The sequence below is a fragment of the Myxocyprinus asiaticus genome, chromosome 20 (assembly GCF_019703515.2).
Source record: "Myxocyprinus asiaticus isolate MX2 ecotype Aquarium Trade chromosome 20, UBuf_Myxa_2, whole genome shotgun sequence".
Lineage (NCBI taxonomy): Eukaryota > Metazoa > Chordata > Actinopteri > Cypriniformes > Catostomidae > Myxocyprinus > Myxocyprinus asiaticus.
Genome location: NC_059363.1, coordinates 6,006,552 through 6,022,687, shown reverse-complemented (window position 1 = coordinate 6,022,687; position 16,136 = coordinate 6,006,552). Strand labels below are relative to the sequence as shown.

Sequence of the window (16,136 nt, the reverse complement as noted above, 5' to 3'; positions counted from 1 at the left end):
TTGGTCCATACAATGCAAGTGAATGGTGACCAAAACGTTGAAGCTCCAAAAAGCATATAAATGCAGCATTAAAGTAACCCATGCGACTCCAGTGGTTTAATTCATGTCTTCTGAGGTGATCCAATCGGATTGTGAGAACAGACCAAAATATAACTCTTTTATCACTATAAACCTTAAAATCAGCAGTCTCCTTGAAGATCACGATTTTAAACTCGATTACACTTCCTATAGTGCCATCTAGCGCTCTGCACATGTGTCAAGCAATAGGAAGTGTAATCGAGCTTGAAATCATGATCTCCACGGAGACTACTGATTTTGAGATTTATAGTGAAAAAATTACATTTTGGTCTGTTCTCACCCAAAACCGATCAGATCGCTTCTGAAGACATGGATTTATCCTCTGGAGTCATATGGATTTCTTTTATCTGCCTTTATGTTTTTTGGAGCTTCAAAGTTTTGGTCACCATCCACTTGTATAGTATGGACCTACAGAGCAGATATATTCTCCTATAAATCTTCATTTGTGTTCTGCAGAAGAAAGAAAGTCATAAACATCTGGGATGGCGTGAGGGTGAGTAAATGATGAGAGAATTTACATTTTTGGGTGAACTTTTCCTTTCAGGTTCACAACACGATTGCGAAGATTTAACTGTCTTCTGATAAGACAAGAACCCTCCACATTCCAGAAATTCAGTTGTGTCCTCCTTACAGAGATACAGTAGATCTTTATTCAATAAATGTTACTACTTTTCTAATATTTTCCCCTCTGAAGACATGAAAAATAATGTAATATGTAACAAAAATGAAATAAAGCACTGGTGAATGAGTATATTGTGTGGTTTAAATTAGGACTTGTGGCGGACCGATATGGGTTTTCAATAACCGATGCACATATCTAGACAGCAGGGTGGCCTATATAATGGCAATATATGAATATAATACAAATATTATGTCACATTACAATTACAATTATATGACCAAAAAAAAAAAAAAATGTACACTATATGAACTAAAAATTCACACAAATATTTGAAAACAGAAAATGGATATTATCCATTTATGTTTTTTTTTTTTTTTTTTTTTTTTTAGCCAACACTTCAGCCAAGCAGGCTTGATGATCAACTAATGCCGTTGCACTCAAAATGGCCAAATATCAGTCAAATAATCGGCTTGGCCAATAAATATCGGTCTGTCACTAGGATGTAAGGACTTTAATGTGTGTATTAGACATAAGGCAGATGTAAATGTGCAAGTGCCATAAGTAATATGAAATTCTTTCTGATATTAGAGTGAAAACTATTACAGTATAAATCTAAGTGATGTCACTACAGTGAGGTGGGTCAAACAGATGAGAATGGTGAATGATCATTCAATGCGTTTTACAATGAGGCATGAAAGCCGCAGCCCAGATATGAGACTTACTGCGAAACTGTCATTTCTCTGTGCAGTGTAAGAGGAGAGGCAGAACAGACTAATATTAGACAACAACAGCAGCATTGATATTAATTAGCACAGACACACATTCCACACTTGTTTTACACAACAGACAGTTTAGAAACACCCTAGGAGCAGAAGGGCTTTGATATCAGCAAAAAAACAAAAAAAAAAAAAAAAAAGAGAGAGAGAGAGAGGAAAAAAACACCAACAAAGTTCAATTGCAAATAATGAGCTTGAATTATGTCGCTGCTCATGTGTTTCAAACTTCTTTTTGGCTCTGAGCAAAGAATGAAGAAGCACTTCGCCAGGGCCTTAAGTTTCACAAACAGTAAACAAATATCCTGTCTGGTTCTTGCGTGCCACGTGACCAAATGTCATGACATCGTGTCGTAAGAATCAATTCGTTTTTATTTTAATTGACATAGCTGCCATATAAAATTTCAGTGTTGCTTATGGACTTTATTAATGATTTGATTTAATATGATTTTAGAGGGAATAAATTAATGGTCTATCCATCATACAAAAATTTAGTATGACTTCAGAAGTCTTGGAATATGATGCACGAGTCACATGGACTACTTTTATGATACTTTTGGGTGCTTACAGTAATTAAATTCTGATGTGAGTCAGTATGCACTTCCATTGTACTGAATTCAGCCAACGGGACATTTGTTAAATTATTTGTTTTGCAGAAGAGAGAAAGTCATGTGAGTTTGGAACGACATTAGGGCAAGTACATTTTTGGGTGAACTATTCGTTTAAAAAGAACAGAAAAATGTATCACTCCGCTTGTCTGTGTTTAAGAATTCCAATTCTACAGTTGGCGATACTGTAATCAAGCTATATAAATGACGCTTTTCCTTCCAGACCCCTACTGTTAAACTCTATTACACCTGCATGCATATTTATGACTTGTGAATTCTAAACAGACCAATCAGCATCCTAGTCACTCACCCTAAGCTCCACCCACTTGTCCAGCATTCTTTTGTTGTTGAATTCACAGAGCAGCCCAGAGGAAGTGATGCAGAATGTGCTGCTCAACTTCCGGCCCTTTCCACAGGCCACATCGCTGAAGAAGTTATTCCGCAGCTCTCCGAGAAGACCAGAGCGGCCCAGTAATGGGACTGTGGCGTTCACCTGAGAGATGGATGAGACATTCATCTAGGACCAGGATCATCTTTAGTACAGTGTTGACAAACTGCAAGTTTATGTAGTGTTAGACATTTTGAGCTGAAGCCTTTGCTGTCTGTGGTAACAACTAATTGAGAGCTAGAGACAAAGTGTTGGCCAGAGAGATCTAATCTGAACTATATTTGGTGGAGATAAGAGGGTTGGCTGCAGTCTTCCACGTCTGCATCGTGTACCTTGGAAGACTTAGTGTGGTCAAGATACCAGAACTTCACATGTCTGTTTCCTGCTGTAACAAAATAAGAGCTGTCATCCGAGAAAGACACAGCTGTCACTTTACTGGACACTTTGTTGGCGGCAACCACTACGTTTTTCTGAAAAAAAAAAACATTAAAATTAGGTGACAAAGCAATTATTTTTTCAAATCTTCTATTACTTTTACTCTGATTCATGTGTCTGTGTGTTACAGTCTTGATTTAGGATTTTTGTCTGTCAAAGTGCAAATACCAAGATGGAAAATTTGACTTTTATATCTTTGATATTTGACTTTTGACAGTTTAACTTGTTTAATTGACTGTTTTCCCTGGCAACCAGTTTTCTAACATAGCAGTGCTAGTTTTATGTCTCCCGTATCACTAAGTATTCTCTTTCTTCTCACATAATAACAAAAAAAAAAAGCAGCTATGTTGAGTGTTTTATGGCTGTACAGATATTGCTAGTCACCTTCCAGGCCCAGACGTTGACAATCATGTCATGCTGGTAACCCACGCTGACGATATATTTGCTGTTGGGGGAGAAAGCCACACAGGACACGCCGTACTTGTGTTCCTGCAACTCCGCCACCTGTGTCCTCTCTGCCACATCCCAGACACGCACCGCTGGCATATGACCACTCTATAGAGATTAAGTATAGAGATTTTTAGGGTTCACACTCACCTTTTGACCAATATATTTTCATGATCTTGTAAAAATGGATTTACAAACATCTTTTTGAGAACGATTTACTAATGAATCACTCCAGGGCTAAACAATAATGATGGCCCGCTGGCTCTGGGTTAGTGTCAGAGTCAGATAGTTTCAGGCCAGTTGACTGTACTGTACTGTCACCAAAGTTTTCTGTGAATGTATTGGTGTTGCAAATGTAGTCGATTTAAACCTGTTAGGATAAGATTTGTTAAGAAAAACATGGTTCGCTATCATATTCCAGCAGAAGTGTATTTATGAGTTCATACATTTTGGCTATACATTTTTCAGCTTTATTCCTAATTATAGAAGAAAAAATTACTAGGATGTAGTATTTTAATTAGAAATAAAATTATAAATGAAATTAAAATGTAAAAAATCCAAAGAATTTTTTTTTTTTTTTTTTTTTGCTTTTTTGTAGTGAGGCCAGTGAAAATGTTGGCAAGTAAAAATATGAACTACTGGCCTGACTGGGTCAGCAGAAAAAAAAAATCTAGCAAATTTTATTTATAATATTATATATAATAAATAATATATAGCTGGTAAAATATTTCAGAGCACAGGGTTACTAAAAAAATGTACAGGTGCATCTCAATAAATTAGAATGTCGTGGAAAAGTTCATTTATTTCAGTAATTCAACTCAAATTGTGAAACTCGTGTATTAAATAAATTCAGTGCACACAGACTGAAGTAGTTTAAGTCTTTGGTTCTTTTAATTGTGATGATTTTGGCTCACATTTAACAAAAACCCACCAATTCACCATCTCAAAAAATTAGAATATGGTGACATGCCAATCAGCTAATCAACTCAAAACACCTGCAAAGGTTTCCTGAGCCTTCAAAATGGTCTCTCAGTTTGGTTCACTAGGCTACACAATCATGGGGAAGACTGCTGATCTGACAGTTGTCCAGAAGACAATCATTGACACCCTTCACAAGGAGGGTAAGCCACAAACATTCATTGCCAAAGAAGCTGACTGTTCACAGAGTGCTGTATCCAAGCATGTAAACAGAAAGTTGAGTGGAAGGAAAAAGTGTGGAAGAAAAAGATGCACAACCAACCGAGAGAACCGCAGCCTTATGAGGATTGTCAAGCAAAATCGATTCAAGAATTTGGGTGAACTTCACAAGGAATGGACTGAGGCTGGGGTCAAGGCATCAAGAGCCACCACTCACAGACGTGTCAAGGAATTTGGCTACAGTTGTCGTATTCCTCTTGTTAAGCCACTCCTGAACCACAGACAACGTCAGAGGTGTCTTACCTGGGCTAAGGAGAAGAAGAACTGGACTGTTGCCCAGTGGTCCAAAGTCCTCCTTTCAGATGAGAGCAAGTTTTGTATTTCATTTGGAAACCAAGGTCCTAGAGTCTGGAGGAAGGGTGGAGAAGCTCATAACCCAAGTTGCTTGAAGTCCAGTGTTAAGTTTCCACAGTCTGTGATGATTTGGGGTGCAATGTCATCTGCTGGTGTTGGTCCATTGTGTTTTTTGAAAACCAAAGTCACTGCACCCGTTTACCAAGAAATTTTGGAGCACTTCATGCTTCCTTCTGGTGACCAGCTTTTTAAAGATGCTGATTTCATTTTCCAGCAGGATTTGGCACCTGCCCACACTGCCAAAAGCACTAAAAGTTGGTTAAATGACCATGGTGTTGGTGTGCTTGACTGGCCAGCAAACTCACCAGACCTGAACCCCATAGAGAATCTTTGGGGTATTGTCAAGAGGAAAATGAGAAACAAGAGATCAAAAAATGCAGATGAGCTGAAGGCCACTGTCAAAGAAACCTGGGCTTCCATACCACCTCGGCAGTGCCACAAACTGATCACCTCCATGCCACGCCGAATTGAGGCAGTAATTAAAGCAAAAGGAGCCCCTACCAAGTATTGAGTACATATACAGTAAATGAACATACTTTCCAGAAGGCCAACAATTCACTAAAAATGTTTTTTTTATTGGTCTTATGATGTATTCTAATTTTTTGAGATAGTGAATTGGTGGGTTTTTGTTAAATGTGAGCCAAAATCATCACAATTAAAAGAACCAAAGACTTAAACTACTTCAGTCTGTGTGCACTGAATTTATTTAATACACGAGTTTCACAATTTGAGTTGAATTACTGAAATAAATGAACTTTTCCACGACATTCTAATTTATTGAGATGCACCTGTATATCAATATATCACTACAAAATTTTGGTAACACTTTACAATAAGGTTCCATTCGTTAACTTTAGGTATCATGAACAAACAATGAACAATATATATATATATATATATATATATATATATATATATATATATATATATATATTAATCTTTATTAATGTTAGTTAATAAAAATAAAATTGTTTATTTTTAGTTCATGTTAGTTCATAGTGCATTAACTAATGTTAACAAGTACAACTTTTGATTTTAAAAATGTATTAGTATATGTTGAGAATAACATTAACCAAGATTAATAAATGTTGTGAAAGTATTGTTCATTCTTAGTTAATGTTAACTAATGTAGTTAACTAATGTTAACAAATGGAACCTTATTGTAAAGTGTTACCAAAATAATTTGTATTGATTTAGGAAAATTAATTTCCATGACCATTTCAAAATTCCCTGACAATGGGAACCTTGGATTTGGATGTTAGTACAGCAAACATGCCTTCAAGGTGGACCATTTGATTTTTGCCATACATGCGTGCATAACACTTTAACAACTCGTAAACGGAGAAGTCGAGACAGATCAGGTCAATTCCATATTATGCAACTCAAATCAAGTCAGATCAGGAACCCTAACAATGACTCAAGAGGATTTACAAAAAGTGATTCTGATGAATTGCACAAAACATGCTGCTTTAAAGGAATAGTTCATAAAAAAATAAAATAATAAAAAATCTGTCATTATTTATTCACCCTCATGTCCTTCCAATCCTGTATGGCTTTTTATCTCCGTTGGAACACAAAAGGAGTTATTTATGGCAGAATGTCCAAGCTGCTCTTTTCCATATAATGAAAGTGAATGGTGACCATGGCTGTTCCTGGTCTCCACTTACTTTCACTGTATGGAAAAAAAACAGCATAAACATTCTCTCCCTAACATCTCCACATAAGATAGAAAGCCATACGGGTTTGGAACAACAGGAGGGTGAATAACTAATAACAAAATTTTCATTTTTGGGTTAATTATGATTAGCATTCATAGCTGAGGGAGTTTCATAGTGAGAATGTGGAGGTCAGAGGTCAAACCGCAGTGAGCAGACACATGCAGAATCCAGACTGTTCTTGTCTATTCCTCCAGGCACACTTTCTTCTCATTTCCTCCCTACATGCTCTCTTGCTTGCCCTTTCTTGGCTCTGCCTTTCCTTTCACCTTTTTATTACAGTAGACACAGTCTGTGTGCAGGCTGGCAAGTTGCCGCCTGTTGCCATGACAGCCAGTAAGCACAAACTCACATCACTTTCACATGCTGGAGTAAGAAACTGCTCCAGAATGGAAAGGATTACTTTTGCACACACACACACATACACACACAAATCAGCTATCCACATGATTCAGTAGATTAAAGAAGCAAACACAGGATCTGTTTTTGTGTTCAGCCTTGTAAACAAAGTCCACACAGATCTGAAAACTGTCCTGAGTGGATATATCACACTACTGTTTCCATTCATAACTGCTTCCATTCAATAGTTTCACATCAATTGTGCACTTTAAAAGACAACGTGAAAGTAAAATCGATCCTTATTGTGCATGATTCCTCAAATCTAAACATTGTTTTCATATTTAGTGGTGCACTTTTACTGTGGAATTTAAAACCAGACCTGGCAGACAATAAAATGGATGAAAAATATCCCATAGACTTGCAATGAAAGAAGAACCTGAGCTATATAGGGACCAGAATATAATAAAGACTTGGGGGTGGGTTCTTTTAACTTGGACCTGACAGAAACCACCTAGTACAAACCATCCAGAACACCCTAGCAACCACACAGCAACACACTAAAAACCACTCTGAACACCTTTGCAAACATATGGCAATGCCCTGTCAACCATCCACAACACCCTAGCTAGTTTTTCCACTAGTAAACAACACTCACATTTTCTTCAGAAAATTAAGTCTTTCTTCAAAATGTATTCACTTTCTCTGCCTCCGAAACAACTATTCTTTATCTATTCATTATTTCCTACTGAATATTCGGTTTCACTTGGAAACACTTCACATTACAGAAGTTAAATGGGTTGCGAATGCTGTTTCATGTTGAATTTAAACCAAAAACAAGAATTCTTAAGCCAGATTTGTTTTCGGTTTCCTAACATCATCGTTTGCCAAAGTATGCAGTTATGGAGACCATTTTCGAAAGTCTCTGATTTCAGGGGATGAAAACGGCATTCTGGTATGGATGAGAGGAAACGTATTATCAAATCAAATCAAATCACTTTATTTTCACACAGCCATATACACAAGTGCAATGGTGTGTGAAATTCTTGGGTGCAGTTCCGATCAACATAACAGTCGTGACAGTGATGAGACATATACCAATTTACAATAACATCAAATTAACACAACACAATTAAATTGGGGGTGGGTTATATATATATATATATATGTATTAGTGTGGACGTGGGTTTATTTTTATACTCCATTTCATGTTAAAAATAAAAATTCAATCATTTATTGTTAGTTTGGACTGCTTAAAGGATTATTGGTTGCCCCCTGCCCTCCTTTCAAGAACTGTACACTTCCAGAGTGAGGAAAAGGGCTGGAAAAATCACTCTGGACCCCACTCACCCTGCCCACTACCTTTTTGAACTGTTGCCTTCTGGCCGATGCTTCAGAGCTCTGAGCACCAGAACCGCCAGGCACAGGAACAGTTTTTCCCTCAGGCTATCCATCTCATGAACAGTTAAAACTGCCCCATAGAGCAATAATTATGTGCAGTACACAGCTTAGTCTTTTTATATTATCCAACACATCCAACCTCTTCTGCCATTACATTCCCTTGCACTGTATATAACCGATTTGTATTTAGATTTGCAGTATGTATGTGTATGTATGAATGTGTGTGTCTGTGTATGTATGTGTGTGTGTTTGTGTATATATATATATATATATATATAGTCTATTGTGTATTCTATATATACTTTTTTCTTTTCAATATTTATTTAATTTTTTATTCCATTTTTAATTATTTTTTAAAAGTCTTGTTGCTGTTTTTGTATTGTTGTGTACTGAAAGCTCCTGTCACCAAGACGAATTCCTTGTATGTGTAAGCATACTTGGCAATAAAGCTCATACTGATTCTGATTTGGTTTTGTTCTGGAGTTTGTAATACTCTGTCAGTTTTTTTTTTCAAGCTGGACAAAGTACACAACTTGCATGCTTTTGTATGATTTGTATATAGCATTTTAAGTAATAAATCCCTTCCAATCCAAATGTTAGTGCAAAGGGAAGGAAATTGCAAGAAGGAAAGCAGTAATTGTCACATTTGTCAGTATTTGACTCCACTGTGACAACAGACAAATGATACTGATAGTTAGTCATTGCCTGCAGGGATTACAGAGTACTGTACACTTTAGAGGCCTGAAGGTGTAAGACAGAAAACTTTATTTTCATACACTCTGGCTACATCAGCTTTATCTAAGTGTGAGATACTGACTTCCATCTGGATTGCACCATTTTTTGAGATGTTGAAAATGGGAGTACTCACCTCACCCGTGACCACATATTTGCCATCGGGAGAGAAGGCGAGCGTAGTGATGGCTTTCCTGAGAAGGGAGAGAGTAGACGGAAGTATTTGAGGCAGTGTTGAAGTGTACACATCCTGCCAGATTGAGAGATTTCCTGTCCGTCTGGCTACATATTGCTCATCACAATTATAACAATGGCTTTCATTAAACCACATTGCAGTCAGTGGGGTACATGCTTATAAATATACATATATATATATATATATATATACTGTGGTATACATTTACATGTACAGATTATTAAAATAGACAGATGTAAAAACAAAAACAAAACAATCACCTAAAGGCAAGCAAGCAGAAAGAGTATAAGAGTGTTTAGAAATGTACTCTGGCATGCACAGTACACTAGTGCAGCCAATGAGCCATACGATGTGACATTTGTTCATGTTCATGGAGGTCTCACCTGGAGCTATTGAGAATATGATGCTGTTTGTTTTTCTTAGGGTTCAGTAGCACCACCACACACCTATAAAACGACAAAGAGAAAGATTTAAAATAAGATTAACAAGCAAATAAATAAATAAATTCAAAAATGCAATATAAAAATGCATCATATCCTTGGTTTGTTGGCTTATCGGTTGTTTGTTATAGGTTGTTTGCTTTTATAGATTTTGTGTTGTAAGAGTGCAGTACATGACAAAGACTCTGATCACAACCTCTGTGTCTTTCATCTTCAAATACGGATACAAAGAACCAAGAACAAACACAAGGCTTTTATATCCTGTAAATGGAAGCATGGGGCTCTTCTAAAGACTGAGACAATATCAGTGGGCGAAACAGCCTGCTGTATTGCAGAAAGAAAAGGAAGGTAGTGAGACAAACAGAATACAGAGGAAATACGTCAATGACCGCTGTAAAGATCCTTAGTATTTTCGGTATAAAAACCCTTCCAACAACAAAATCTATGCTAGCCTTTTTCTGCAGTAGGCTCAAAAAAAGGAACACAATGCAGATTTGCTAAATGTAAAATGCTGACACAGAGACCGATAGTGCTTAAACCATTTTTTTTAGAAAAACAAAAACATCATGCAATGCATTTCCTAAAACACCCAAAGGAGATGAGTCGTATTCTGTCTGATGATGAGTAAAGTAAGTCAATGCACTTTTTAGATATATTTTTTAAATGTGCTTTTGAAAATAAATGTCTAAAAAAAAAACTAAAAGATGATTTGAGGACATAGCGAAGTCCACCTTTCCAAGGATCAATTTAACTGGTCTTCCAGGAGCCGAGGTGCACAGTTTTTAAATCGTCTCGCTGGGGAAAAAACTGCTCAGCGCTTCTGAGTAAGAAGTCACTGGATTTACCAAAATTTGCTAAGTATGAGCATCAAATCTTAGAAACATATTCCAGAGATTTGTCTGAGTCCATACAAATCCACTTCTATTTGGAAACTCAGTTTTCAGTTTCCTAACCTCATAATTTTCCAAAGTATGCGGTACAAGAGAGCGTTTTCAAAAGTCTTTGTTTTAGTGTGGATAAAAGACGTTAAAGCGGCAAAATCAAAGCATTTTTAAATGAAAACGTATTAGTGTGGATGAAATCACAAGAAACAGAATGATTTGTCTCGTACAAATATGTATTACTTTTAGTCCCACAGAGAAAAATATATCAACCAACAAACAATGCCATAACCATTTTTCCTAAGTTTAACCCCTAATCCAAACCCCAAACCTGCTCATGAAGCCTAACCCCTCATCCAAACCCTAAACCTAACCATGATTTTAATGGGAAATTACTTGTGTACTACGGAAGAAAGAAAACATCAGGGTTTGGAACAAGACAAGGGAAGATTATTACAGGTTAATAACATACATCAGTCGTTTGAATTGTAAACAGAATAAATAACCAAATTTGTTCCCTGACATATCCTTTCTTAAATTAAATTATTGGATAGAAGGCTAGCTTAAATGTGATACCTTTATTGTATTGATTTGACATTCTGTGGCCACGTTCACACAGCAGCAGAATACGGTTGTCAGTTCTGTTTGTAGTGCTTAATACGATTACGTTCACACAAGGATGGTTATTTATGGGTGTAACAACCTCATTCTATAACCAAACTGACACCTGCAAATTTTCAGGTCTTACAACCACATTCTCGGCAAACCTGTGCTGTGTGAATGGAACTACACTGGACAACTAGTTGTTATTTACGTCATGTACAGTGAGAGACGCTGCACTGTATACGCGTGTGTTTCGTGTGTTTTATGTGGGGTTTTGTTAACTCACAGAGACGTAGAAATGAGCTGCATGTCAACCAAAGATTCAACCATTGTTTTCCACCGGCTACTCGCGGACATGAACCGCGCGACACAAAAGCTGCAATCTGCACGCAGTTAAAAAGCATTCAAAGCTGCTGTCGGTTCATTTTGATCTGATGGATGAACTTGTGCCTCGATTGGACTTATTTATTAAATAACACAGCGTCAATTGTGATAAGATATGCTGGTGTTATGGACATCGCCATCTTTTAGTCACTGTCACAATGGTTACAGCTGTTAGAATATGGTTGTGACTTCGGTTGTTCATTCATACAGACAGTTTTTGAACTGCTACTGTATGCTGTTGTGTCAACGGGACATTTCAAGATTCACACCTGTATTCACACCAAACACTGACTGTGTGAATGTAGCCTATTTGTTGATTGGTTGGGGTCTATTGAAATAAAAGTCGTACCTTTTCGTACGAGCCAAGTCGTACCATTTTTTACGATTTTGTCAATTTTGACGACTTGTGATGAGACTATGTTGGTACACCTGTAAATTCTGTAAATTCTAGCACAGTTAACTATCCCGGCCGAGAACAGCTGGTAATCGTACCATGCCAAAAAGTGCTCCAGTAGAAATGCTACTGGAACCATTCCCCACTGTGCTCAGAAAAATGCTTAATGTCTAACACTGTACCACTTGCAAACTTGTTGTCAGGACGAAAACTGTTCCACTGGGGCTTGCCATTCTAAAATCGTGGTATCATCGTTTTCAGATTTTCCCGTCGCTATATGTTATGCAAACAAAGTGAATCTGAGTTTCAATGATGGCCCCTTCCAAAATAAGTAGGCAGATCTTGCCAAGAAAAAGCTGCAAAGTGACCAGACTTTTGCCGACAGTCCAAAATCTGGCTCGGCGAAACTATATATTTAGCGTAAAGGTCCCTTCCATTGGCTGATTGCCAACTCTATACACAACACACACACACACACACAAAGAGTGAGCAAGGCACTGGGTGTCTAGTGAACTCTTTGTTCTGGTGTCAGTTCCAGAGATGTTTGAGACAAAGCCTCAAAAGCGGTCTGTCTCCCCAAGCCACAGGAAGAATCCATTTGGAATATGTTGAGTCAAATCCTCGCTGTCATCCAGCTCCGTGCTTTACGAGTGTGTAAACAAAGAGAGGAGACGAGAGGGACAGAAAAGACGACCTCATGTTTCAATAGCACATTATTCATGTCTCCATAAGTCAATCTTCCACAAGACCCTACTGATGCCAGAGACAGGGAAACGAGGACAGAAGCGGAGCTTCAGTGTTGGCAAGTAATACCATTAATGGATTTCCTGCACTATATATAAGCCGAGCTCCTGATAGGATTGACAGGGCTTGGATCAATGACTATGCATGACTGTTGTAAGAATGCCTACAGCTCAGCCCATTACAAAGATAGGCTGATGAGAATCAGTGCACAGTCAGCAAATATGCCTGACCTTGTATTTTCACAGACATGAGACAATTTAAGTATAGTCTCAACCTCAGACAGCATGCCCATGGATTGCACATGGACTGTCTAATGGATAATGCACACAAAATGGCAAGAAACATCAAGATACAATGTGATTGGCTTTATGTAATTTGAATGTAGTTTGAGGCACTGTCTAAGAGGGCTGTTCTAGGCCAAAATAAGCTGCAAAGTGATTCAGCTGCATAGAACAACATAAATTACATCAAAGGGCAGCAAGGATAGCAACAGTGCAACAATCAGCGCTTTTCCAACATTGGGCCAAACGGTTTGGAGCACGAGTAATGGTTCCAGTAGCATTTCCACTTGAGCATGGATCAGTACAGTATGATTACAAACCGCTCAATGATTTCTCACTGTACTCGGGACAGAGAGCTGTTGTGGGGAACGTTTGATGGCTCATGATTGGTCACTTGGCCATTTAAAAAATAGTAAACATCCAATAGCAAAAACAACTCAGTGTAGCTTTTTTTCCCTCAATTTGATGTTACATGATATACAATAATAAAAGCTGTGTTCCAAAACCTAATGAGCTGCCGTGCTGCCTACATAGGCAGCTGCCATCTAGGGCAACATTTAAACCATCATGCAACCTCATAAGTGAGTGATTTTGAATGCTGTACATAGGCAGCAAAACAGAGCTAGCAACAGATTGAAGGAGACTTTGACATTAGCATGTTTACATTTACATTTATTCATTTGGCAGACGCTTTTATCCAAAGCGACTTACAAAAGAGGAATAATACATCATAAACGATTCATCTTAAGGAGACAGTAGTACAAAAAGTGCTGCATTACAAAGTTTCATTAGCATCAGAATAGTAGTATCCAAGACAGATTAGAGTGCAACAAGTATATATATAATTATTTTTTTTATGAGAGCATGGTTAAGTGCTCATGGAAAAGATGTGTTTTTAGATGTTTTTTGAAGACAGAGAGTGAGTCTGCTTCACAGATGGAGTTGGTAAGGTCATTCCACCAACGTGGTACAGTGAAACTGAAAGTCCGGGAAAGTGTTTTGGTGCCTCTTTGTGTTGGTACAACAAGGCACCACTCATTAGCCGACCACAGGCTTCTGGTGGGAACATGGCTCTGCAGAAATGATTTTAAGTATGCTGGAGCAGACCCAGTGACTGTTCTGTATGCCAGCATCTTCAATTTGATTCGTGCATCAACCGGCAGCCAGTGAAGAGAGACAAGGAGTGGTGTAACATGTGCTCTCTTTGGTTCATTAAAAACCAGACGTGCTGCTGCATTCTGGATCATTTGGAGGGGTCTAATTGCACATGCAGGGAGGCCTGCAATGAGAGTGTTACAGTAGTCCAGTCTAGTTGTGACAAGTGACTGAACAAGAAGATGTGTGGCATGTTCAGAGAGGAAAGGTCTTATTTTCCTGATACTGTAGAGTGTAAATCTACATGATCATGCTGTCTTTGAGATGTGGTCTGTGAAACTGAGTTGGTTATCGGTGGATACTGCTAGATTTCTGACCGTTTTGGAAAGTGTTACTGTAGTTGAACCCAGCTGAATGGTGATGTTGTGTTCAACAGCAGGGTTGGCTGGAAAGATGAGGAGCTCAGTCTTCACTGGGTTAAGTTGCAGGTGGTTTCCTTCATCCAGGCCGAGATGTCTGCCAAACAGGCCGAAATTCGAGCAGTCACCGTGGTGTCATTGGGCTGGAAAGACAATGTTGCTAAGCTAATGATGTAATCGATACTCTAGTAAGCATAACAATACATAGCACACAAAAATATTGAGGAAAATAATAAATTAAATTAAATCACAGAACTATTTTTCATCACTATTTTTCAAATTGAGTGAAATTAGTTGTGTTTGAAAGTGGTGAACTTGCTTAGCATCATGTCCAAGCTACCAACAACTCTTCTCTTACTTTGGTAAACAGATTTTGAGTTACTCAATATTTCTTGTATTCGTGACATTACCTCTGACACACGTCACTACTGACTCTGTTTGTATCCTCCAGATCTCTTCACGGGAGTCCATTCTCTCAGTACAGTAGTAAAATCTCTGCTTTGGGGGGATCATTGTGGGATTGTACAAGGATAATAACGCTGTTTTGATTCAGTGAGCAGAGCTGGAGGAGAAATTAGGGCAGAATGCCTGGACTCTCAGAGATCTACTCGCGCGTGACTAAAGATTGACCGCACAGAGCCAACAAGGAGATTCATGTTACTGTTCGCACAACATGCTCACTGTCTCACAACATTATTTACAGTAGATTCTTCACTGAACAATTTGAACATTGAGCTTAACTTAAATTTACAGTGTACTGTTCAGAATTTCTAGTTCATGATCAATACATAAACCTGAAAAGGAAAATTTTCAATGAGTGGGTTTACATGCACAATCTTACACCAGTTATAATTATTAATTGAAATAAGCCATCAAAGTATACAGTCATTTAAATGGCTTAAAATAATTTTCCTGGTTCAATACAAGTTAAGTTCAAGTGACAGCATTTGTGGCATAATGCTGATTATCAGAACATTTCTTTGTTTTTGTTTTTTTACTTGTGCTTCCAAATCTGGGCACAAATCTGGGTTACAGTGCGGCATTTACAACGGAAGTGAATGGGGCCAATCCATAAACGTTAAAATACTCATGGCTTCAAAAGTATAGACACAGGATGTAAACAATATGTGTAATAACTTTTTATTAAAAAAAAAAACTATACCAACATTTTCTGTGTAAAGCTATAACCAATTTCACAACTTTCTTGCCATGACAATTTAAAGCCATAAACCCCAAAACGATTGTAAAAACACAAATCGTTTAAATTGTATTTAAACAACTTTACAGTGCAAATAATGCACAGTTATAAAACAATAATTAATGTAAGTGCTTTTATAAAAATATAAGCTTCACATTTCTGCCTTAAAATCCAGCAAAAATTGGCCCAATTTACTTCCATTGTACTGTAAGTGCCTCACTGTAGATTTGAAAATGGGGACTAGTCGAAATAATTTTTGTGGTGTATGCCACAAATGCTGTCAATTGAGCTTAACTTTTTAACCTGTATTTAACCCTGAATATTCCTTAAAACACATTCTTTAATCAGATTTAGGTCATAAATGGTTTAAGCAATACCCGATCGGCACACCTAGACTTTTTCGCTACGTGTAAAT

General features: G+C 37.6%; 1 protein-coding gene across 2 annotated transcripts in view; it reads right to left on the bottom strand.

Annotated features, from left to right (window-relative positions):
• Positions 1–16,136, bottom strand: part of LOC127411457 (mitogen-activated protein kinase-binding protein 1-like) — a 67,250-nt gene that overhangs the window by 29,718 nt on the left and 21,396 nt on the right. The window contains exons 3-8 of one of the 2 annotated variants that reach the window (XM_051647035.1): positions 9,666–9,728; positions 9,223–9,280; positions 3,289–3,459; positions 2,802–2,939; positions 2,392–2,574; positions 1,423–1,440 (exon numbers count right to left, since the gene is read on the bottom strand). In XM_051647035.1, coding sequence (XP_051502995.1) covers positions 1,423–1,440; positions 2,392–2,574; positions 2,802–2,939; positions 3,289–3,459; positions 9,223–9,280; positions 9,666–9,728 — 631 coding nt within the window. The remainder of the gene's footprint in view (positions 1–1,422; positions 1,441–2,391; positions 2,575–2,801; positions 2,940–3,288; positions 3,460–9,222; positions 9,281–9,665; positions 9,729–16,136) is intronic. The other variant, XM_051647036.1, reaches the window with a different exon arrangement.